This window comes from Oncorhynchus mykiss, chromosome 32, assembly GCF_013265735.2.
Source record: "Oncorhynchus mykiss isolate Arlee chromosome 32, USDA_OmykA_1.1, whole genome shotgun sequence".
In the NCBI taxonomy this organism is placed as follows: domain Eukaryota; kingdom Metazoa; phylum Chordata; class Actinopteri; order Salmoniformes; family Salmonidae; genus Oncorhynchus; species Oncorhynchus mykiss.
Window position 1 is genome coordinate 31,465,863 of NC_050572.1, and position 23,217 is coordinate 31,489,079.

At 41.6% G+C, this 23,217-nt stretch overlaps 1 protein-coding gene across 3 annotated transcripts in view; it reads left to right on the forward strand.

Moving 5' to 3' along the window:
* The window catches only part of LOC110488277 (atrial natriuretic peptide receptor 1), a 115,024-nt gene extending 95,152 nt beyond the window's left edge, over positions 1–19,872 (forward strand). For all 3 annotated transcript variants that reach the window (XM_021560440.2, XM_021560441.2, XM_036970964.1), the window contains 15 exons: positions 3,103–3,187; positions 5,639–5,759; positions 5,884–5,958; positions 7,192–7,272; positions 7,457–7,561; positions 7,962–8,033; positions 8,857–9,016; positions 9,641–9,796; positions 15,085–15,253; positions 15,533–15,679; positions 15,963–16,086; positions 16,393–16,461; positions 17,240–17,414; positions 17,534–17,632; positions 17,741–19,872. In XM_021560440.2, coding sequence (XP_021416115.1) covers positions 3,103–3,187; positions 5,639–5,759; positions 5,884–5,958; positions 7,192–7,272; positions 7,457–7,561; positions 7,962–8,033; positions 8,857–9,016; positions 9,641–9,796; positions 15,085–15,253; positions 15,533–15,679; positions 15,963–16,086; positions 16,393–16,461; positions 17,240–17,414; positions 17,534–17,632; positions 17,741–17,892 — 1,790 coding nt within the window. In that variant the 3' untranslated portion in view covers positions 17,893–19,872. The remainder of the gene's footprint in view (positions 1–3,102; positions 3,188–5,638; positions 5,760–5,883; positions 5,959–7,191; positions 7,273–7,456; positions 7,562–7,961; positions 8,034–8,856; positions 9,017–9,640; positions 9,797–15,084; positions 15,254–15,532; positions 15,680–15,962; positions 16,087–16,392; positions 16,462–17,239; positions 17,415–17,533; positions 17,633–17,740) is intronic.
* The last annotated feature ends 3,345 nt before the right edge of the window (positions 19,873–23,217 follow it).

Sequence of the window (23,217 nt, forward strand, 5' to 3'; positions counted from 1 at the left end):
AGAAATAGAGTTAAGAAAATATGTACTAAAAATCTTTATTTAGTAAAGTTCTAAATAACCTTATAAAGTAAAGTAAAAAAAAAAAAAAGTAAAAATAAGTAACACAATAAAATAACAATAACGAGACTATATTCAGGGGGTACCGATACTGAGTCAATGTGCGAGGGTACAGGTTAGTCGAGGTAATTTGTACATGTAGGTACGGGTAAAGTGACTATAAATAGATGATAAACAGCGGGTAGCAGCAGCGTAAAAAAATTACGGGGGGGGGTCAATGTAAATAGTCTGGGTGGCCATTTTATGAATTGTTCAGCAGTTTTATGGCTTGGGGGTAGAAGCTGTTAAGGAGCCTTTTGGCGCTCTGGTAATGCTTGCCGTGCGGTAGCAGAGAGAACAGTCTATGACTTGGGTGACTGGAGTCTTTGACCATTTTTTGAGCCTTCCTCTGACACCGCCTAGTATATAGGTCCTGGATGTCAGGAAGCTTGTCCCCAGTGATGTACTGGGACATACGCACTCCCCTCTGTAGCGCCTCATGGTCAGATGCAGAGCAGTTTCCATACCAGACGGTGATGCAACAGATCAGGATGCTCTCGATGGTGCAGCTGTATAACTTTTTGAGGATCTGGGGACCCATGCCGAATCTTTTCAGTCTCCTGATGGGGAAAAAGGTGTTATCGTGTCCTCTTCACGAATGTCTTGGTGTGTTTGGACCATGATAGTTTGTTGGTGATGTGGACACCAAGGAACTTCAAACTCTTGAACCGTTGCACTACAGCCCAGTCGATGTTAATGGGGGCCTGTTTTGCCCGCCTTCTCCTATAGTCCACAATCAGCTCCTTTGTCTTGCTCACATTGAGGAAGAGGTTGTTGTCCTGGCACCACACTGCCAGGTCTCTGACCTCCTCGCTATAGGCTCATCGTTGTCGGTGATCAGGCCTACCACTGTTGTGTTGTCAGCAAACTTAATGATGGCGTTAGAGTCGTGTTTGGCCATGCAGTCATGGTTGAACAGGGAGGACAGGGCGGGACTAAGCACGCACCCCTGAGCGGCCCCAGTGTTGAGGTTCAGCATGGCATATGTGTTGTTGCCTACCCTTACCACCTGGGGGCGGCCTGTCAGGAAGTCCAGGATCCAGTTGCAGAGAGAGGTGTTTAGTCCCAGGGTCCAGAGCTTAGTGATGAGCTTTGTGTGCACTATTGTGTTGAACGCTCAGCTGTAGTCAATGAACAGCATTCTCACATAGGTGTGTGTTCCTTTTGTCCAGGTGGGAAAGGTCAGTGTGGAGCGCGATTGAGATTGAGTCATCTGTGGATCTGTTGGGGCGTTATGCGAATTGGGGTGGGACTAGGGTTTCCGGAATGATGGTGTTGATGTGAGCCATGACCAGCCTTTCAAAGCACTTCATGGCTACCAACATGAGTGCTATGGCGTGGTGATCATTTAGGCATGTTACCTTCGCTTCCTTGGGCACAGGGACTATGGTGGTCTGCTTGAAACATCAAATTGTATTGGTCACATGAAATATTTCGCAGATGTAGTGAAATGCTTGTTTTCCTAGTTCCAACAGTGCAGTAGTGTTTAAAAACGATTCACAATACACGCAATCTAAAAGTAAAAGAGTGGATTTAAGAAATATATAAATATTAGATCAAGCCATGTCGGAGTGGCAGCGACTAAAAAACAGTAGAATAGAATACAGTATACACATGAGTTGAGTAAAGCAGTATTTAAACATTATTTAAACATTATTAATGTGACCAGTGTTCCATTATTAAAGTGGCCAGTGATTCCATGTATATAGGGCAGCAGCCTCAAAGGTGCAGGGTTGCGTAACCGGGTGGAAGCCGGCTAGTGATGGCTATTTAACAAACTGATGGCCTTAAGATAGAAGCTGTTTTTCAGTCTCTCGGTCCCATCTTGGATGCACCTGTACTGACCTCGCCTTCTGGATGATAGCGGGGTGAACAGGCCATGGCTCGGGTGGTTGATGTCCTTGATATCTTTTTACCCTTCCTGTGACATCTGGTGCTGTAGGTGTACTGGAGGGCAGTTAGTTTGCCCCCGGTGATGCGTTGTGCAGACCGCACCACCCTCTGGAGATCCCTGCGGTTGTGGGTGGTGCAGTTGCCGTACCAGGCGGTGATACAGCCCAACAGGATGCCCTCAATTGCGCATCTGTAAAAGTTTGTGAGGGATTTAGGGGCCAAGCCAAAAACATGTACGTATTACAGACTCGTTCAGGGAGCGGTTGACAATGTCAGTGAAGTCCTGTAGCGTAGCATCAACGTTATCTGACCACTTCCGTATTGAGGAAGTCACTGGTACTTTCTGCTTTAGTTTTTGCTTGTAAGCAGGAATCAGGACGATATAATTATGGTCAGATTTGCCAAGTGGAGGGCTAGGGAGAGCTTTGTATGCGTCTCTGTGTGTGGTGTAAAGGTAGTCTAGAGTTTTTTTTTTTTTACTCTGGCTGCACATGTGACATGCTGGTAGAAATTAGGTAAAACGGATTTAGGTTTGCCTGCATTAAAGTCCCTGGCCACTAGGAGTGCCGCGTCTGGATGAGCATTTTCTTGTTTGCTTATGGCTGTATACTTCTCATAGATATGGCTTTATACAGCTGCGTCATGCAGCCCTTATGTTTTGATTTCTAAGACATTCTCAGGTTTAGAAGCCTATCACAACTAATTAAATAATAGATTTTATTGTGATGGCTATATTAAATTGATTTATTTACTTGTTTAAGCAACTTATATTATTTGGTTATTTTTACCTACCTTAGCTGAATGCACATGCTATAAGTGGCTATGGATAAGAGGGTCTGCTCTGTATATGACTCAAATGTTAATGTATTTATTTGATTTATTTAACCTTTATTTAACTTGGCAAGTCAGTTAAGAACAAATTCTTATTTGCAATGACGGCCTACTCCGGCCAAACACGGACCAAGCTAGGTCAATGCTCCTCCCTATGGGACTGTAGTAGCTATATGAACAAAACATTGCCATATGCTACACATACTATGACAGATGTTATTGAATTTGCCCTGGGTATAACTTCATAGAATTCAATAACATAAGTTTGTTCTTTCGTCCCAGGGACTGTCACTATGCACCAGATGGTGGCCATCGTTGTGTGCTTCATCTTCATCATCATCGCCACCGTCACCGTCTTCATCTACAGGTCAGTGGTACCCCTTTTTTTACCGTACAGTGTACCCCTTCCCTGAGCAAGACACTGGTCGATGGTTATGGGTTCTTATGCCACCCCTCCACTCCCGACCCCTCCTCCACCCATCCTCTATTGCTCTCGCCATTCTGTTCACTCTCTTCCCATACTCTGCACATCTTTCCTTTTCTCTATTTTATCCCCCCATCTCTTCCTCTTCTGTTTGTTTTTCTACCTTCTACAATCATGGTATGCTTTTGCCTCCCTGTTTAACTTTCTTACCCACATTGTTACTCTGTCTATCTCTCTCTTGTCCTCTTCACCCTGTGACGCTCCTCTTTTCACTATCTTTCTTCCTCTGCCCTCTTTTTCCTTACTCTTTCTTCACACATTACAGGGAGATCACTGCCAGGCCAAGAAGGAACGAATAAAAGTGTTTCTGTCTCCTCTTCAGTGATGACTCACCACCAGGGTCATGTTCATTAGGCACCACACAGAAATAAACAGACAGAAACAGTGAGGGACTACCTGGACCTGTTTTAGTAAAAAACATTCATTTTCGTTTTCCATTGAAAAGTGTTTTTATTTACCTCCAGCCCCGTGTTTGCCCTTTGACCCTGCTCTCTGGCCTGTTTCCAGCTCCATCAGTCTTGCAGCTGAAAAGGTCACTTGCTTTATAGCTTGTCATGTCTTGTGATAAAATTGTTTAACATTGAGTGCAACTCCAGGTGAAAGTATACCTTGCTTTCTAAATAATAGTTTTCTCTAGAGGAATATCAGGCCTAAGGTCAAAGTATATTATGTCCTGTATCAAATATAAAAAAGCAATATGTTTTTACATTTTATAGAGATTTATGTTAACTTTGAAAGGTGAAAAGTGAAATAGTTCAAGTTCAGTGACATATTCTAGCCAATAATTATGCTGAAGTCACTTTGTGTTTGATATAACTTATCCTCAATCTTTACTTTTGTCTGATAATTCCGATATTTCACATTTTATTAAAGGAATACTTCAAAATGTTGTCAATGAGACCCTTATCTACTTCCCCAGAGTCAGGTGAACTTGTGGATACCATTTTTATGTTTCTAGCGCTAGCACAATTGCTAACTAGCGTTAGCGCAATGACTGGCACTCTATGGGTATCTGCTAGTGTGCTATGGGTATCTACTAGCACTCGAGCAGATAACCATAGACTTCCAGTTATTGTGCTAATGCTAGCTAGCATTGGCTCATGAAAGTAACTTCCTTTTTAAATGGATACACATTTTATCCACAAGTTAATCTGACTCTGAGGAAGTAGATAAAGGGCCTCATTGCCAAAATCCCAAAGAATCCCTTTAAATGTGCTGTAAAATTACAGACCCTTTTTTCCACTTTTTTTTCACGTTATAAAATAGAGCAACGTGTAGTACATTTGAATAGCACATAGCAGTAGGCGAATACAGTTATGAATGTTTATTTTCATATTCTTGTAAAATAAGTGCTTATTATATGAATGACTTAATCTATGGATTACTTAGTCTATGTGTAAAATGTATTGCTTAAAATAAATGGAAGCTACTGTATGATGTGTTTTTATGTTCATAGATTTTTTTTTAAACAACAAATGTGTTATTACTACACATGAATAGTGACTTTTTGACCTTTTCTTACATAATGTTCCATTACAGTAAAGAATGTTAGATCAAGCAGAGGAGGCTACTGAGGGGAGGACGGCTCATAATAATGACTGGAATGGAGTGAAAGGAATAGTATTGAACACATGGAAACCATGTGTGTGACGTGTTTGATACCATTCCATTGATTTCGTTCCAGCCATTACTATGAGCCTGTCCTCCTCAATTAAGGTGCAACCAGCCGCCTGTGATATCAAGGTACTTGTCTGAACAACTTCACACAGGCAGCACTGTTGGTGAATGATGACTCAATTAAGGGGGCGACACTCCAATCAGGTCACCCACTATAATAGAGCTCAGATATACATTTCTATCCAAACTCAATTAATTAATCCCTTCCCCAATGCTATAGTTAGGTTGCATTTGTTTCTGAGAAATGTGTGTGTGAATACAGTTTGGTGGTGGGTGATAGAGGTTCTGATTTTGGAGTGTTGATGGCCTGTGTGGGTAGAGGTTCAGTCCTACACAGTGTACACTCACGCTGAAACACATCCATCCCTCTCCTTAATCTCTCTGTCCTTTATTCTGGATTCTCATTCTCTTTCTCTTTATTGATTTCTCTTTCTCCGTCGCCCTCACACAATTTTGTCTTCCACCATCCTCACCTCCTTTCTATACTCTATCCTTCTACCTATTTCTCTCTCTCTCTCTCTCTCCCTCTCTCTCTCTCTCTCTGAACCTCTCTCAAGCCTCCTCTTTCCATCACTCTTTGTCTCCCTTTCTCTCACCTTCCACCTTCTCTCCCTGTTTGTCCCTCTCTCACCCCCCCCCCTACACCCTCTCCATCAGGAAACTGAAGTTGGAGAATGAGTTGGCCGCTCAGCTCTGGCGGGTGCAGTGGGAGGATGTGCAGATGAGCGACCTGGAGAAAGTGATGCGCAGGGCCTGCAGCAGACTCACCCTGTCTCTGGTACTGCACGGAGAAACACACACGTACAGCATATAGAGGCTTGAAATACAGTGCACCTACACAATTACACAGGGAAACACACTGTTGAAAAGGACACATGTCTATGTCTCTATATGGTCCACAGAGAGGCTCCAACTATGGTTCCCTCCTGACCATGGACGGAAACTTCCAGATCTACGCCAAGACTGGCTACTACAAGGTCTGTCCTTTTACACAGGGATTGTTGTAATAGACTGACAATGCTTATGATGTTTGCTTTATTAAGGATTTGTGTAGTGATACCTACAGTAGTTGGATACATAAAGGCTTCATAAGCACTACATAAATGCTTCACAAATCATCTATAAGCGTATGACATACTCTATAAATCAGGGGTTCTCAAACTTTTGGGGGGGCTGGGGATCCCTTTTATGATAGCAAATTCATCAGGGACCCCTCATAATCAGAACACAACTGGAGTGAGATACAAATATCATAAAAGGAGTATGATTATGACTCTGGCAGTGCCGGACGAACCAAGTCTCGGGCCTTGGGGATGACATTTAAATCCCGCCTCTTAAGAATCTGAGAGAAAATGTTGCCGTTTTCAAGCTAATTTCCTGCAGTTTGACACATTTTGTCATGGGGCAGAGATTTATTTTTTTGATTCAGCTTTAAAGGATATTTATAGGTAATATCCTGCAATTCCATGTATTTTGCCATGAGGCAGAGAGAAAACTTTATAGTTTTGAAGTTTAAATTACAGTGCATTTATGTTTTAAAAACAATTTTTGGGGAATACAAGAAGTATTCAGTTAAAACCTTGATAATTGGTTGAGAACCGTGGATACTAATAACCCGGTGACCCTCCCAGGTTCCATGTTGCCTTGGGTTAATAACATACATTGTAGATGAATAATATTACATTGTATTGCAGTACGCCCTCTAAACGTATTCCACAGATCCCTTTGCCAAAATGAGTTCAATCTGTTGTCGTTAGTAATATTCACACAAAAAATATCTGTCCACGGACCCCCCTGCAGTACCTGGAACACACTTTGAGAACCCCTGCTATAAACAGTGTATAAACATACATAGTGTGTTATGTCACATTTGGCGATTTGCTCTACAGTAGGAATGATTGTCACCTTTTATTAACCATTTATAGTGTATGACATACGCTTACAGATTATTTGTGATGCATTTATGTAGTGCTTATGAAGCCTTTATGAATGCTATATAAAGCCTTTATATTGGGACCCAATATTTGCCAGTGAGAAGTGTTCGTCCCGGGATTCTGATAGGCTTCACCTGGGCATTTGCATAGTTTACATCCTTGGAGTCGGGATTACAAGTGAATTACAATCATTTTACATCACCCCATATTACCGACGGACACAGATAGTAAAATCATGGTGAAATATTGTGTTAATTAATGTGTCCTCCTTTCCAGGGAAACATTGCGGCCATTAAGTACGTCACTAACAAGAAGCGCATCGAGCTCACCAGGATGGTGCTCTTTGAGCTTAAACATGTGAGGGTTTTATTCAGTAGGCTTGTAAACATGTTGCCATAGCAACAATGTCATTTCTAGTATTCTGTCTACTCATTATGTTGTAAGGTGTATACTTGTCTCAGGTGTAAATGCTTTTGTATGTTGGTGATTATATATGCAGTTGCTAGTATGTTGGTATTGATGTTAATCTTCTTTCCTCCAGATCCGTGATGTTCAAAACGAGCACCTGACTCGCTTTATCGGAGCCTGTATTGATCCTCCCAACATCTGTATCATCACAGAGTACTGCCCCCGGGGCAGCCTGCAGGTACTTCACACAGCCTATAGGATCTAATTGTTCTATTCTATATTATTCCGTTCTATTCTTTAACTTTATCTAACCTTAGGGTTGTGAACCAAAACCCCTATTGGTCTCTTATCTCCCTCATCACACATTCTCACAATGAATTCATGAACCATCTAGCCTACAATTACAACCCTTGGGTCTTGAGATGGTTGGTTCATCCTCTAGGCTACATGTGTTGAATACCGACAGCCTGTGTGAAAGGAGTATGACATGTCATGTATATTCTGATGTTAGCATTGTGGACTGGGATTATTAACCTCTGGGTGACTTTCATGTCTGGCTGATTTGAAATATGTTCTGAATATTTGTGTGTGTGTGTCTGTAAATTGTCATGTTTATGTTCATGTGCTGTGCTGTGCAGGATCTTATGGAGAGCGAGACCATCACCTTGGACTGGATGTTCAGATACTCTCTCATCAACGACATTGTTAAGGTGTTTCTCCATCCTTCATCCTCCATTCAGAGGTTTTAAACAAAGACATAAGACACTGTAGGAGGAAAGAGAGGAGGAGGTTTGTGATTAAGTTGCGATTGGTCCAGGATTCTCAACCAACGGGGTCACGGGCATATATGTATTGATTGTACTGATACTTAATGTTATATTCACAGTATGGGGGCTAACGTTGTGCTAGGGGAGAGGTAGAAAATATTCAAATAATATTTATTCTATCATACTACTTCAGGTTTTTTTATTTATTGTCAATGCAAAAAGTTATGCCAAGCATGTTACCTCTCACTTTATTTCATGCTCTTACGCTGATTTGTATCATATATTTTCAACAAGATGTTTGGGATTACACCAGATCCAACCAACCCGTCATGTGTATTGCCTGCAGCAGGAGTTGGGATTGTCCAGGCTTTGTAGATGCATGCAGCCAGGCATGTGCAATGCTTATAACGAAGGGTAGACGGATGGTGTCTGACACCTCCTGGTGTCCTGGTTAGAATGATGAACGACGAGTTCACGGCTTTTACTTGAGTTAGCCTCGATTTAATGCCCCTCAATGTGCATTCTAGCAGAGATAGCTGTCGTGAGAAGGCTACCTCCGTACTTTGCAAAGGAAGCTATGCACATCTTCAATGGAAGTTAATGGGAGGGTACAGAATTGTTGGGTATTTACTTACAATGCATACTGTAGATTGTTCAGCAAATGCAATTTCGTTGGCCTAAAGCATGTGTGACAGTTCCCGAAACATTTTACACAGGGTCATCCACTGGTTGCATACCTTGTGAATCACACTGTCTTTGATTCTAGGGGATGGCCTTCCTTCACAACAGCGTCATCGTCTCCCATGGTAACCTGAAGTCCTCCAACTGTGTGGTGGACAGTCGCTTTGTTCTGAAGATTACTGACTACGGGCTGGCCAGCTTCCGCGAAAAGTCCAATATGGAGGACACACACGCCTACTATGCCCGTGAGTTACCTGAGCTGCAGAAACACACTCACTCGTAGACAAAGACACACAGATTCGAACCCACGAGTAAACACACACACACACACTCTAAATAACTCAAACCAAGTGATTTCCCTGCCATTGTTGTTATTCAAAAACCAAACATGCCCATTTTCTGATACAATTGGCTGTTTGTTTTACACAATAGATTTCTGTCTAAATGTTGTGTAACAATGTCCCTTCCTGAGAGAAAGCCCTTGCTGGCTCCATTGAAATACATGTCATTGATGTGGCGCAACAGTCAAATCACCTGGCTGAAAAAGTCTTGACTAGTTGCTGATTGAAAAGGTGGGTATTAAAACTCAGTTAATCTGGCTCTTTCTCTCTCTAAGTACATCTTTGGCGAAAGAAAACTCATAATACATCTTGAAATGGCCTTTTATTCTTATGTCACGTTAAATGTGTAAATATATATTTTGTGTATTTAAGTTGTGTTATACAAGGCGGATTTGAAAAAGAGACCTAGGTCTCAATACGTCTTCCCTGTTAAAACAAAGGTTCAATTAAAACAATTAAGGAAACTGTATCCACCTCTTCTCTCTCCCTCTTTCCCCCTCTACCTCCCTCTCCAATCCCCCTTTACAGGGAAATTGTGGGCAGCTCCAGAGCTGCTGAGGGCAGAGTGTCCCCCACCATGTGGCACTCAGAAAGGGGACATCTACAGCTTCGGCATCATCCTGCAGGAGCTGGCCCTGCTCCGAGGGGTCTTCCACATCGAGGGGGACACCTTCAGCCCCAAAGGTGTGTGTGTCAAATCAAATTAAGTGTTATTTGTCACATGCGCCGAATACAACAGGTATTTTCAACCTTACCGCGAAATGCTTACTTGCAAGTTCTGAATCTCTTGGCGCACCGATCCCTTTAGCGGGATCATTTTCGTCAACATCAGTTTAAGAAATAGAGTTAACTAAACTAAAACTTAAAGTTTAAAATATTACATCAAAAAGTAACACAATAAAATTACATAACAATAAAGAGGCTATACACAGGTATAGGTTAGTTGAGGTCATTTGTAAAGTGACTATGCATAAATAATAAACAGCGAGTAGCAGCAGTGTAAAAACAAAGGGGAGGGGGGGGTCAATGTAAAATCCAGGTGGTCATTTGATTAATTGTTCAGCTGTCTTATGGCTTGGGGGTAGATGCTGTTAAGGAGCCTTTTGGTCCTAGACTTGGTGCTCTGGTACTGCTTTCCGTGCGGTAGCAGAGAGAAGAGTCTATGACTTGGGTGACTGGAGTCTTTGACAACTTTTTGGGCCTTCCTCTGACACCACCTAGTATACAGGTCCTGGATGTCAGGGAGTTCGACCCCAGTGATGCATTGGGCCATACGCACTGCCCTCTGTATCGCCTTACAGTCAGATGCCGAGCAGTTGCCACACCAGTCGGTGATGCAACCGGTCAGGATGCTCTCGATGGTGCAGCTGTATAACTTTTTGAGGATTTGGGGACCCATGCCAAATCCTTTCAGTCTCCTGAAAATATTTGTATGTCTGTGCGTGTTCTTCAGGCAAGGACAGGCATGTACAGTGCCTTCCGAAAGTATTTACACCCCTTGACTTTTTCCACGTTTTTGTATTGCAGCCTGAATTTAAAATTGATTCAATTGAGATTTTTTTGTTGTCACTGGCCTACACACAGTACTCCATAACGCCAAAGTGGAATTATGTTTTTAAAAATGTTTACCAATTATTTAAAAATGAAAAGATGAAATATCTTGAGTCAATAAGTAAGCCTAAATATGTTCAGGAGGAAACATTTAAGTTGCATGGACTCACTCTGTGTGCAATAATAGTGTTTAACATGATTTTTGAATGACTACCTCATCTCTGCACCCCACACCATTATCCCTCAGTCAAGCAGTGCATTTCAAACACAGATTCAACCACAAAGACCAGGGAGGTTTTCCAATGCCTCGCAAAGAAGGGCGCCTATTGGTAGATGGGTAACGGGGAAAAAAGCACACGTGAATTGTGCATTGTGAAGTTACCAATTTCACTAAAAGATACAGGGATTTTACCATGAGGCCAGTGGTGACTTTAAAATAGTTAGAGTGTAATGGCTGCGATAGGAGAACACTGAAGATGGATCAACAACATGCAACAGTGTAGTTACTCCACAATACTAACCTCATTGACGAGGTGAAAATAAGGAAGCTTGATTGAAACAAGGCACTCAAGTATAACTGCAAAAAATGTGGCAAAGCAATTACATTTTTGTCCTAAATACAATGTGTTATTTTTTGGGCAAATCATATACAACACATTACTGAGTACCACTCTCCATATTTTCAAGCATAGTGGTGGCTGCATCATGTTATGGGTATGCTTGTAATTGTTAATGACTGGGGAGTTTTTCAGGATAAAAAAGAAACAAAATGGAGCTAAGCACAGGCAAAATCCTGTAAGAAAACCTGCTTCAGTCTGCTTTCTACCAGATACTGGGAGATTAATTCACCTTTCAGCAAGACAATAGCCTAAAACAGAAGGCCAAATCTACACTGGAGTTGCTTACCAAGAAGACTGTGAATATTCCTGAGTGGCCGAGTTGCAGTTTTGACTTAAATCTGCTTGAAAATCTATGGAAAGACCTGAAAATGGTTGTCTAGCACTGATCAACAACCAATTTGACAGAGCTTGAAGAATTTTGAAAACAATAATGGGAAAATGTTGCACAGTCCAGGTGTGGAAAGCTCACAGCTGTAATCACTGCCAAAGGTGCTTCTACAAAGTATTGACATTTACTTATGTAAATGAGTTATTTCTGTATTTCCTTTTCAATAAATATGCAAACATTTCTAGAAACATTATGGGGTATTTTTTGTAGATGGGGAGGGAGAAAAAATCTATTTAATCCATTTTGAATTCAGGCTGTAACAACTAAATGTGGAATAAGTCAAGGGGTATGAATACTTTCTGAAGGCACTGCAATTATATAAGAATATATATCAAGGTAAATACGGTTAGGGTTAAAGATGAAAGTACAGACAAATATGGATGGGCACTTGGAACAATGAAAATAAAATAAAAATGAATGAGGTTGGCGTCTTTTATTTTGATTATTTTTGGGAAAGACAAAGCGTTTCATTGCACAATATTGTACAAATAAATATGACCTTTATTTATCTAGGTTAGTCTCATTGAGATAAAAACTATTTTTCAAGAGAGACCTGGACTATATAACCTTCTGTGTAGAACACAAATCATTTTGAAAAGAAGTTCAAACAGGTGCCATTAATACAGGTAACGAGTGGAGGACAGAGGAGCCTCTTAAAGAAGAAGTTACAGGTCTGTGAGAGCCAGAAATTTTGCTTGTTTGTAGGTGACCAAATACTTATTTTCCACCATAATTTGCAAATAAATTCATTAAAAATCCTACAATGTGATTTTCTGGATTTTTTCTCTCATTTTGTCTGTCATAGTTGAAGTGTACCTATGATGAAAATTACAGGCCTCTCTCGTCTTTTTAAGTGGGAGAACTTGCACAATTGGTGGCTGACTAAATACTTTTTTTGCCCCACTGTACCTAGGTGTCTGGTTAGACTGTAAACTCTCCTTCCAGACTCACATTAAGCATCTCCAATCCAAAATTACATCTAGAATCAGCTTCCTATTTTGCAACAAAGCCTCTTTCTCTCATGCTGTCAAACATACCCTCGTAAAACTGACTACCCTACCAATCCTCGACTTCGGCGATGTCATTTACAAAATAGCCTCCAACACTACTCAGAAAATTGGAGGCAGTCTATCACAATGCCATCCGTTTTTCACCAAAGCCCCATATACTACCCACCACTGCGACCTGTATGCTCTCGTTGGCTGGCCCTTGCTTCATACTCGTTGCCAAACCCACTGGCTCCAGGTCATCTACAAGTCTCTGCTAGGTAAAGCTCCACCTTATCTCAGCTCACTGGTCACCATAGCAGCACCCACCTGTAGCACGCGCTCCAGCAGGTATATTTCACTGGTCACCCCCAAAGCCAATTCCTCACTGGCCACCTTTCCTTCCAGTTATCTGCTGCCAATGACTGGAACGAACTGCAAAAATCACTGAAGCTGAAGACTCACATCTACCTCACTAACTTAAAGCACCAGTTGTCAGAGCAGCTCACAGATCACTGCACCTGTACATAGCCCATCTGTAAATAGCCCATCCAACTACCTCATCCCCATACTGTATTTATTTATTTATTTATTTTGCTCCTTTGCACCCCAGTATCTCTACTTGCACATTCATCTTCTGTACATCTCACTCCAGTGTTTAATTGCTATATATGGCCTATTTATTGCCTTACTTCCCTTATCTTACTTCATTTGCACACTGTATATAGACTTTTTCTACTGCATTATGGACTGTATGTTTGTTTATTCCATGTGTAACTCTGTGTTGTTGTATGTGTCAAACTGCTTTGCTTTATCTTGTCCAGGTCGCAGTTGTAAATGAGAACGTGTTCTCAACTAGCCTACCTGGTTAAATAAAGGTTACATTTTAAAAAAATGTAATAATGCCTAGGCATGCTTTTATGAAAGCGCATTAAAATACTGTACCATTTTCTATAGCTCAATCGGTTGGTACGTTGTGGAGCGGACGGTCACATGTGTTGGTGAGGTAGAGCAGGGGTTCCCAACCTTTTCCCCAAGGGCCCCCTGTTTCACATTTTCATTGTCATTTTCTTTGTCATCAACATTCTTTGTCATCAACATTTTCATTATTGAGATTGTCTATTTTAAATACACCACCAGCTTGGTTTTGTTTCATTTGAGGGACCTAGGAAAAGTATTCTTTGAAGCTTTCCTGCAATTCCTTTGTAGTTTAACAAGACTCATCTTTTAGGTAGGCTATTTAATGATAATAATAACAATAATTATTATAATTATGATAATAATGCTTAAGGAAATAAAGTCTAGACCCAATTTCCCAAAATGTTATTCCGCTACCGAATATGTTTTATTATGATAATTTATATGAACACTTAATTTAATTATGCATATTCTCTTTTACAGAAAGTGATTAGATCAATTGATAGCGACAGTGACACATTGTATAAGATAACGTCCTAAGCCAATTCCAATTTCTTTCACTACTCGACTTTAGAAGGTCGTAGCTCAGCTTCATATGAATGTCTTAGAGACAAGTTGTATGCGTCATTTTCGATCGATATAAACAATCGTTAATTGTGTATTTTTTAAAAATATTTTAAAAAGGAAGGTCCCGTGCACCCCTACAAAATGTTGGCGCCCCCTAGATTGGGAACCACTGAGGTAGGGGACCCTGGTTCAGGGAGGCAGCGCCAAATGCTAAGCTAGCACACTTACGGCAGTTATATACACATTGAATTGAAGAGGTGGGTGGGTCATATCATTTATGTGTGAGACACGAGACAGAAGTTGGGAACGAAAAATAAGAGTAAAATAAATGAAATGAGAAGAGAGAAGGGGGATGGACAATGAGTTCAGGCCATTAGCACTGGAAGAGCCCGGTCCCCGGGTGGAAATATTGTTGGTTTATGAAATGAAGAAGAGCTGATATAGAGTAAACACGGGAGGTGACCCAGATACAGTATTGACGCATTTAACAGAACACATCATTTCTTTCAACCTCATTCTGCATTGCCTTTCATCTTCCATATTCAAGTCTATTGGCATGGCGCTGCGTTTCGAGTGCCGCCCTCCTTCTTCGGAACAGAAAAGAAAGGAAACGGAGAGAGGGAAGAAAGGAAGGAGATGGAGAGATTAGATGACAGAGTTATGTCTCTGAAACTATTGACCATGGGAAAGAGGCTGGTTTTACTGTCACCTTGGGGATATTTTAACGTGTCGTGTTCTTGTTATGTGAAAGGAAAAGAGGCTTGCCTGTCCAAGGGCTGTGTAACTTTTCTAAATGAAGCTCCCTTGAACTCCACCTCTCTCTCTCTCTCTGCTTCTCTATCTGTCGTTCTCTCTCTGAAATTGATGTGTGCCTTAGTACAAAATGGTTATATGAATTCGCACATCCCCCTTTCTTCCTCCCTCCCTCTTTCTCTCTACCAGAGATTGTAGAGCGTGTGGCCCTGGGCCAGTGGCCCTACCTGCGGCCCTCCCTCTGCCCCCAGAGCCACAGTGAAGAGGTGGGCCAGCTCATGCAGCGCTGCTGGAGCGAGGACGTGAACGAGAGGCCCGAGTTCCACCACATCAAGCTGCTGCTGCGCAAACACAACAGGTACTCGATTTCTGTACGCACTGCTTAAACCTCTCTTGACGCCATGCACTTTCTATGGTTCCTGATCTACAGACACGCACTTATACCCATCCACTCACTTTAGAGATCTTCCTTCCTCTGCATTCAAAATAACACTCCACACACAAGCATGTATTTATTATCCCCAGTGACTTTTTATACTCACAACAACAGGTTTGCACTGCTCTGACCATTATCTTCCAATCCTCCCTCCAATGTGTTACCTGTCCTTTACTCCCCTCTCCATCATTCCCTCCCCAGAGGTTATGGGTCTAATATCCTGGACAACCTGTTGTCTCGTATGGAGCAGTACGCCAATAACCTGGAAGAACTGGTGGAGGAAAGAACACAGGCTTACCATGAAGAGAAACGCAAGGCCGAGGCACTGCTCTACCAGATACTTCCACAGTGAGTCTATGAAGATGATCACAATGGAAATATGTAGTTCAACTTTTTTGTGTTGTCCTCAATGATTTTGAATGCAGTATATCCACTGAGTTGTGACAAAAAAAAATGACACAAACACACCCCCACACAGAAATACTCAGAGGCTCCACTCTGCAGAGGACGAATAATCCAAACATAATTTGGTGATTAAACTGAATCACTCACTCACACACACACACATACTCTCTTGCACACGCACACACACACACAGCCTACTCACTCTGATTAACACTGTCTTACATAGCTCTGTAGCAGAGCAGTTGAAGAGAGGGGAGACAGTGCAGGCTGAGGCCTTTGACTCAGTCACCATCTACTTCAGTGACATCGTGGGCTTTACCGCCATCTCAGCAGAGAGCACGCCCATGCAGGTCAGTCCAAAATGAACGTAGTCAACAGCAATTTGCCAGTACAGTCTACTCCTGATATGCAATGGCTTTGGGCTGTCATGAATGAGAAGTGGAGTATGCCGATTTTCAGAGCAAATTAAAATAATATATTTGAGTTGGGCCCGATGAACTGCACTCTATTTCAGCATACTTGTGTTCAATGTGCACTTTTCAGAAGTTGACTGTATTGAAAATGCCTTATATTGCTCGGCAAATGAATAAACTGTTATTCTACTGAAAGGAAACATATTTTATGCAGGGGCTAATAATCTTCATGTTTTCCCATAGGTGGTGACCCTATTGAATGACCTCTACACGTGTTTCGATGCCATCATCGACAACTTCGATGTTTACAAGGTGAAGTCAGAGTCTAAACCTTGTTTATTCACACATGGTCACAGGGTGTGCAAGCTTTTGTTCCAGTCCAGCATTAATACAGCTGATTCAGCTAATCAAGTGCTTGAGGATTAGTTGAATCAGCTGTGTTGGAGCTAGAATGTCACAAAGACCTGGACACACTGCGGTCCTCCTGTACTACACTTACCCACCACTGGGTTAGGGACATATTTAAAGGGAAATTTGTAATAATTTCAACTTCAAATTTATCATCTCCAGCACCACCCCAACATCAACATATGTGAAAATGGCACTTTTGTATGTTTTGTTGTAAAAAAGGTAAATTAAGATGTATTTCCAATCTAATCAAATTAATTTATATAGCCCTTTTTACATCAGCTGATATATCAAAGTGCTGTACAGAAACCCGGCCTAAAACTCCAAACAGCAAGCAATGCAGGTGTAGAAGCACAGTGGCTAGGAAAAACTCCCTAGAAAGGCCAAAACCTAGGAAGAAACCAGGCTATGAGGGGTGGCCAGTCCTCTTCTGGCTGTGCCGGGTGGAGAATGACATCATAAACCAATTAGTAGACAATGCCTACTCACACGATGCACACCGATGATATCATTGGAAACACTTTTCTTCCTCTATCTTTTTTACTACAAAACATAGAAATGCACCATTTTCATATGTTGATGTTGGGGTGGCGCTGGAGACGACAAACATGGAGTTGAAAAATGTACCTTTAAGAACCCTAGTGACAGTGTGACCGTCTCGCTCTCTCTGTGGCGTCCTCAGGTGGAAACGATAGGTGATGCGTACATGGTGGTGTCTGGGCTGCCGGTGAGGAACGGCAAGCTGCACGGCCGAGAGATCGCCCGTATGTCCCTGGCCCTGCTGGAGGCCGTACACTCCTTCAGGATCCGCCACCGACCTGCTCAGCAGCTCCGTCTGCGCAGTGGCATCCACAGTGGTGAGCAGTGGTGGGGGCAGGATTGTAGAGTTCAAGCAATACTGTATTTGTTTTCTGACACTGTGGAATCATTGGAGTCTGTGGAATATTGAAATAGGTTGTCTGTGTGTTCTCTCCAGGCCCTGTATGTGCTGGCGTCGTAGGACTGAAGATGCCTCGGTTCTGTTTGTTTGGAGATACAGTCAACACAGCCTCTCGCATGGAGTCCAATGGGGAGGGTGAGAGTGACCAACCTCTTTTATCTACTATCCCATGACCTATCAGGACAAACACTATTCCTTCTCTGGTTTAAATGACCACATTTCTGTCATGTTCTCATCCCTCAGCCCTGAAGATCCACGTGTCGGAGGCCACGTGCTCGGTGCTGGACGACTTCAACTGTTTCCAGCTGGAGCTGAGAGGAGACGTGGAGATGAAGGGCAAAGGGAGGATGAAGACCTACTGGCTACTGGGGGAGAGCATCAACAACATGGCTTAGTAGAGAGAGAGAATTAGACAGACAGTATTGGAAAGATGCCGTAGAAAAGAGAGGTAGGCAAGGGAGGACTGAGGTAAAAGGAACAGACATGCGTACAGATACACATAGGAATGGGGTGAAATAGAAATAAGCCACAAACAAACTCCTGACAACCCCCTCCAGAATGATAGTCTCATCGACTCAGTCTCACTGCTCTTCAGGGGCATTCCTTGGCTCCTTTAGGTGGAAACGCTCTCTCTAGATTGACCTACTATGGTGCATAAGCTATCAACGTTGACCTTCCATGGACAGCTTTAGACTTGTACCTCTCCAACCAAAGGAAAGCTATCACTGTTACACCGCCGTGTGCCGAATGGTGAGGCCCCACCTCCTCCGATTGGCAAGGACGATGGGCATTTGGCGAACATCTCCACCCAGTGTTCAAGAGTTGGAACTGTCGCTTTCAAGAACGAACATTTTGGGACAATCTTGTTGGACCTGTTGTTTATCGTGACGAGAGTAGTCCAATGTGTTATGTTGTGGTTATTTCACTTTGTGACTGACTTGGTGTTCTCTAACATGTAGAGAGGCCTTAGTGTTATGTGAAGCCTTCACAGGCTTTATTCTATTTGTTTCACGGTGGTGTTTGTTCTGTATCACAATATCAGTTTGTTCTATATCTATATAATTGAACAATAATCAAGTGGAGGCCAGAGGGGTATACTACGAATGTAGCTAGATGTACTCCGGCATTTCTGAAATTACCTAACTTCTTGAACTGCGCGTTCATGTCGTACATGGCTAGTCGAACTCCGAACTCTTCATTGAGACAATGCTGAAACATCAATCCGTGGGCGAGTCAGTGCCACATTTACATTTTTGCCAAAATCAATTTACCTGCAAATTCAGCAGGCTATGGTGTGAAATGGGCAACTAGACGGTTTTTATATTTTTTACACATATTGTGTTTGTTTGTTTGTTGTGCTTATCAATGCACAAGTCCCATGATTCCCCACTCCTAACGATACAAAAATAGTATTAAGTCATACGAAAGTTTTACTGCATGTGAAGTTTCAAATGTGTTACTATTTTTAACACAAGAATTTGATTGGTCCTTCGGCTCAAACACTTCATTCAATAGAAGTGGGACAAGCCCCGAGTTAGCCTGCCCGGGAGCAGGATACTTCTGAAGGATTGGTTGCCATAGAAATGTTACTGGCTAGAGCCATATTCGTGTCACCACTTATCCCGAGTTGACCAAAGTTACTTCAACTCCTCAAACCTGATTCATAGTGTAATGCTCAGTTCCCCATAATAATACCAGTCCACAAAGTGTGCTCTACAGCCTGCCTGGCTATGTGCTTTAGGAGGAAGTAGTGGAGGTAATCACCACCATGCCAATGCGGGCTATCTAATTGACATTGGTGAAATGTCTCAAATGGACACTTATGGCTGTTAAGTTGTGAATTAGCATTCAACAGGACATATGTATTCAACAGGACTGTTCAGAATCTTTTTGGTCATAAAAAACAATTCATTGCTTTAGTCTGCTCAAAATAAACTGCGATGACAAGGAAGAATGGAGAGTTAGATTTGGCCATAAGTGACAACTTCTGGGTGAATTAATATTGTCGCAACCTGTTCTCAGAGCATTTCGATTTATTCTATACGTAAATCCAAGACACTCCATTTAGTATGATATGTTACATAAGACAGATGGTCACTTATAGACAGATGGTTACTTATAACCAGCTAGCCCTCTCACATTAAGTTCTTATATTCCAGACTCATTTTGAGTTTCATATTTTCTAATGATCCTTTTTCCTTTACTTACAAGATGATGTCAAAACAACTTTCACACACAAGGGTACAAAAGAATGAGGATGTCTAGCTCTTCACTTCTCTTACTGTTACTGATGGGAAAAGTGAATATTTTCAGAATGGGAGTCCTACTAAATGACATACACAGTACAATGAAAAATATATACACTGAACAAAAAATAAACGCAACATGTATAGTGTTGGTACCATGTTTCATGAGCTAAAATAAAAGATCCCCGACATTTTCCATACACACAATCATATTATTTCTCTCATATTTTGTGCACACATTTCTTTACATCCCTGTTAGTGAGCATTTCTCCTTTACCAAGATAATCTACCCACCTGACAGGTGTGGCCTGTCATGAAGCTGATTAAACAACGTGATCATTAGAGGTGCACCTTGTGCTGGGGACAATAAAAGGCCACTCTAAAATGTGCAGTTTTGTCACACAATGCCACAGGTGTTTAAAGTGTTGAGGGAGCAAGCAATTGGCATGCTGACTGCAGGAATTTACACCAGAACTGTTGCCAGAGAATTTAATGTTAATTTCTCTACCATAAGCCACCTCTAAAATAATTTTAGAGAATTTGGCAGTATGTCCAACCGGCCTCACAACAGCAGACCATGTGTGAGGCCCCATGGTGGCAGTGGAGTTATGGTATGGGCAGGCATAAGCTATGGACAACGAACACAATTGCATTTTATCGATGTCAATTTGAATGCGCCGAGATCGTGAGGCCCATTGTCGTGCCATTCATCTGCCGCCATCATCTCATGTTTCAGCATGATAATGCACGGCCCCATGTCGCAAAGATCTGTACACAATTCCTGGAAGCTGAAAATGTCCCAGTTCTTCCATTGCCTTCATTCTCACCAAACATGTCACCTATTGAGCATGTTTGGGAAGTTCTGCATCGACGTTTACGACAGCATGTTCCAGTACTCGCCAATATCCAACAACTTCGCACAGCCATTGAAGAGGAGTGGGACAACATTCCACAGGCCACAATCAACAACCTGATCAACTCTATGCGAAGGAGATGTGTCGTGCTGCATGAGGCAAATGGTCACACTAGATACTGACTGGTTTTCTGATCCACGCCCCTACCTTTTTTTGAAGGTATCTGGGACCAACAGATGCATATCTGTATACCCAGTCATGTGAAATCCATAGATTAGGGTCTAACAAATTTATTTTAATTTACTGATTTCCTTATATGAACTATAACTCGGTAAAATCTTTGAAATTCTTGCATGTTGCGTTGATATTTTTGTTCAGTATATTTAAAAAATCTCAAAGTTGACTTCTTTGGCTTGTGATTTGCAAACATGTCACAAACAACTGTACTCTTTGTCCTTTTGGGTGGTTCTGCTCAGTTGAAAGGGAACAACTGCACCACCTAGCTTATAAGTGGAGCATCACTGATAGGCAGTAGGCACCCATTTGCCAACCAGCGCTATGGACCATGTGAATGTGCTCTCAGTTGAACGCCCCTAAACCTTAATCTTATCAGTGAGATTTTCCCCTTTCCAACTTAAGTCTAAATGTTTGATCATTTATCACCTAAGGCCAAAGCCAATACTCCTGAAATGATCAGGATTAGTAATGAGACATGGTAAATGATAACAGGTCTGTGTAATGTCAGGGAGACAAGTTATTGATCAGCAGTAACTCACCCAATGTCAGGCTTAATCTGATTTCAATGATGTCAGTATAATCTATTTTATGAGGTCATGGTCAGGTTGCATACTGGCTATTTTTAGCAACCAGAAAAATATGTCTTTGTCTAGTTTTAATCTGACCAGATAACATCCAAAATATGTCTTTCCCATTGTTTTCTTGTCGTGAAAAATGTCTTTACCAGGTTGTAAGAGACCAGTTGGTTGTAATATATTTTTTTCTCAATCAGATCAGAATAGTACATTATTAAGGCGATTCCAAGTCAGGTCCGTCTGCATACGGTATATGTCCACTATGAATGTACTCCCATGGGTTCTGTAACGGGGTCTCTGATGCAGTAAAATGTATTGTGTTGTTTTGGTTGCTTTGTATTTTAGAGGAGCGGGTTGGTCTTTGTGTGTTACCATGTATTGTTTGGTGTGCTTTAAAATATGACAATGACATTGTTTTTGGGGCGAGAAAGAAATGTTCAGTTACATTGCCTGTCTTGTTTCTAGTCAGTTGAATGTCTTTATAAAAGCAGTTGAGAACCAACATCTTCTGAGTTAATACCAATGTGTTATTGTGCTTTGTCCTTTTAGCCAATGAACTTGCCATGTTTAGTTATTTTTAGACCTTACAAGTGGGGCAGTCTATGCATACAATTGCATTTTGTATCATAGTAGGGCACAACAACCCACATACTTGTAGTCTAATCTACAGGTTACAAATGTCCATCGTTACAGTATATAATCTTGAAATAATGAGGATATAGAGTAACTACAAACAACACGTACAAACACAGTAAAAAAAAAACAGCTCAAAGACACTGACTGCTTTTATTTGTACTGTGTAGCAATTTGAAAAAAGTTAGTCACACAGCACTTAAATAATTGGCTGACAAGGCAGATACTTTCCCACAGATTTAACGATGAAACATGAAAGGAAAAGGAACCAAATGAGGAGTCTATTTCTCTCTGGCAATTGAGCTGAATGTTCAGATTCTGTCCATGTCAAGAGACCAGTCCCTGCATCGGTTTAAGAATCCGATGGAAGCAGGCCTGATGTGGTCTTAAGCGTCCAATCCAATAAAGGTCCCATCCAATTGGGAACTCTGACAGAGGCTGGAACAGTTGGCAGTCATGGCCAGACCGAGCTCGGGCTGTGGTTGACACAGCAGCCAGGGCATAACGGGGAAGAAGCTTCAGTCTAGCGATGGCAGGGGGTTAAAGTCATATCAACTGTAACAGAGACAACATTGTAACAGACCGAGGCTCAGAGAAAAAACACAAACATGCAAGCAGAACAAATGAGTTCGTGCCTCATTGAGGAATAAAGAAGATAGTCTATATTGAGCATCTGGTCTGGACATTCTTCCTATGTGTGGACACCATCGGAATTACAACCAGAGTGATGCCTAGATTTGGGACCTTTGTTGCATTTCAAAGATGGTGGTAGAAAAATAAAAGTAGTTTTTTTTTCTTAGTATTTTCTCCTACATTCAATTCACATTTCCACAAACTTCAAATGGTTTCCTTTCAAATGGTACAAAGAAAATTCCTATCCTTTCTTCAGGGCCTGAGCTACAGACAGATTTGGGTATGTCATTTTAGGCGAAAATTGACAAAGGGGGCTATCCCTAAGAAGTTTTAAATTAGAGAAAAAAAAATCTAATTCACAAAAATGTAAATTGCCCTCCAGAAAGGATTCACAACCCTTGACTTTTTCCACATTTAGTTAAAATGTATTTGTAATTTTTTGTCAACAATCCAAACAAAATACTATTATGTCAAAGTGGAAGAAAAATATATATATTTTTAATTAAATTCATCCCCCACAAAGCAATCAATACATGTTAGAA